The 2500-nt window shown below is 41.4% G+C and overlaps 1 protein-coding gene across 9 annotated transcripts in view; it reads right to left on the reverse strand.

The window, feature by feature from the left end:
* nav2a (neuron navigator 2a) overlaps positions 1-2500 on the reverse strand; it is a 302183-nt gene that overhangs the window by 121473 nt on the left and 178210 nt on the right. For all 9 annotated transcript variants that reach the window (XM_037545218.1, XM_037545219.1, XM_037545214.1 and 6 more), the window contains one exon: positions 2105-2222. In XM_037545218.1, coding sequence (XP_037401115.1) covers positions 2105-2222 — 118 coding nt within the window. The remainder of the gene's footprint in view (positions 1-2104; positions 2223-2500) is intronic.

Here is a 2500-nt window from a genome sequence, read left to right on the forward strand (position 1 = left end):
CCTCCATCTCGCCCTATCCACTGCCTCTTCTACTTTCACACCAACCATCTCCATGTCCACCTTCACTACATCCATAAACCTTCTCTGAGGTCCACCTCTTCTCCTTCTACCCGGCAGCTCCATCTCCATCATTCTTTGCCCAATATCTCCACTATTCCTCCTCAACACATGTCCAAACCATCTCAACCTGGCCTCTCTGGCTTTATCTCCAAACTGCTCCACCTTCACCGTCCCTCTGATCTGCTCATTTCTAATCTTGTCCATCCTGGTCACTCCCAACGAAAATCTCAGCATCTTCATCTCCGCCACCTCCAGCTCAGCCTCCTGTCTTTTAGACAGAGCCACAGTCTCCAAACCAAACATCATAGCAGGACGCACTGCTGTCTTGTAGACCTTCCCTTTCACTCTTGCTGCTATCCTTCTGTCACACATCAGCCCTGACATCCGTCTCCACCCACTCCATCCTGCCTGCACCCTCTTCTTCACCTCTTTTCTACACTGTCCATTGCTCTGGATGGTTGACCCAAGATATTTGAAGTCATCCACCTTTACGACCTCTACTCCTTGCATCTTCAGCTCTGAGACTCTTAATTATCCAATTTTAATAACAATTAACTCATTTGTTTTGATTCCCTTCTATGTTTTTATTATGTATTTTATACTTTCTTTAAAAACCTTTTTTTTTTTTTTTTTTTTTTTTTTTTGCCTGTCTTGTCTGGCAGATTTGCAATCAGAATTATGGTCAGACTGCGTTACTGTGCCAAACAGATTAAAAACGTTTTTTATTTTTTCATTCTTGAGCACTTTGTCTGTCCTTTTGCTTTTATTTATGTAAATTGCCTTTGTGTATGAAGTATACTCTTTAAATAAACTTGCCTATTTTACATCATCAACACTGTGGCCTCTATGGGAGACATGTGTAGCTTTGCTGGTCATCACGATCTCTGGTTCCCATCACCGGCACCGCAGACGATAAAACTTTCATGCAACCTTTGTTGCTTGAAACCTGCATGAAACTAAATTACACTTGCAAAATTGGTGACACTGATTTGATTTAACAAAGTTTCCTGCAACTCGCTTGAAACTGAGCCACAACAATCATAACTGTTTTGATTGTCTGGACTGAGCAAGTTTCATAAATCAGCCTATCCAAACTCGGATTATGTTCTAAACAGGATCACAGGATGAAGGGAGAATAGAAACACAGAACGTGGTTTGCTGGGCAGATGAATCGCAGACTGCCTTCATAGCTTTTATGTAAGTCTGTGCCGGTTTTCTAAGCAACTAACAAACGCGAGTTTCTCAAAGCTGACCTTTCTCTAAACGACCAGGTGAACTAACATTACAGCTGTTTAAACAACTGCTTGTGCCCCCGTTTGTCCTTCTTTAGCTGCTGTTTTCATGATCTGTGAAGCTAGATTCATTTCCTCCTCTCTTTTACACATTTATTTCTGAGCTCAGACTCATTCAGGATCTAACGAAAGTAAAGTCTTATGGCACAAGAGACCGAGACGTGCTCAGGGATGAAATTGAAGTGCTTGTGGGACGCAAGCAGAAACACAAAGGCTACTTAAATATTAATTTAAATATGAGTTCGTTTATCAAATCTGATCATTTGTGGAGTAACTGGATGTGTTGCGTGCAACTTGAACTTTTTGGATTGTGTAACTATCAAGTTGCATGGAAATAATGTTGCAAGGAGCTCACAGCATGCAGACTGTAGTGTTTATACACTTAAAGGAAGAGTTTAGTCCAAACTGCTAATGAATGAAAGTGAATGGGCATTAGTTAGCATTATGCAAATGACACCATTATAAATGAGGGTCATCTCCACCATTGTTCGCTTATTTGGCTGCTCCTTTAACCCCTTCACATTCATGGACATCCCACTTTAAGGTATATTATTCAACTAAATAACTATACCTAAATGGGAAATTATGCAAAAATGACCCATAACAGTGAATAATATCTGTCTAATTGATCATATAACTGCTGGCTCTGTGCAGTTTCGGATAGAAATTTGACAGGATCAGTATAAAATGATGTCTTTTCTGTTGTACATTTTCCTCCAAGCAGAAAAAGATCATAAAAGTCACTCTCTTACCTACAACTTGGATGATTTCCGCCAGCAGAACTCCATCACTGACATCCTGCTGCAGGTCCTTAATCAGCCGCTTGTGCCCTGATTTTGCCAAGTAATGATTCGCCCAGTCCGTATAGATCTGACCATAGAAAGAGAGAAAGAGGGAGGGAGAGAGAGAGAGAGAGAGAGAGAGAGATAGAAAGTGGTCAGTAATCCATCCGTCCAGACTTCAGATCCATTCTGTGGTGTAAAACGAGCTAAAAATAAAGTTTAAAAGTAAAAATAAGTCCAGTTTGGTTCAGCAGTGGGTGAAACGAAAGCACAAAGCTCAGCCGTGAGCTCCGGGGCTTCAGAGCCTTTGGGCTTTTGGAGCTTTTGGAGCTTTTGTTAGCTGTGGGACGGCCCCCCATTCACTCT

The sequence above is a fragment of the Pygocentrus nattereri genome, chromosome 15 (genome assembly GCF_015220715.1).
Source record: "Pygocentrus nattereri isolate fPygNat1 chromosome 15, fPygNat1.pri, whole genome shotgun sequence".
NCBI lineage: Eukaryota > Metazoa > Chordata > Actinopteri > Characiformes > Serrasalmidae > Pygocentrus > Pygocentrus nattereri.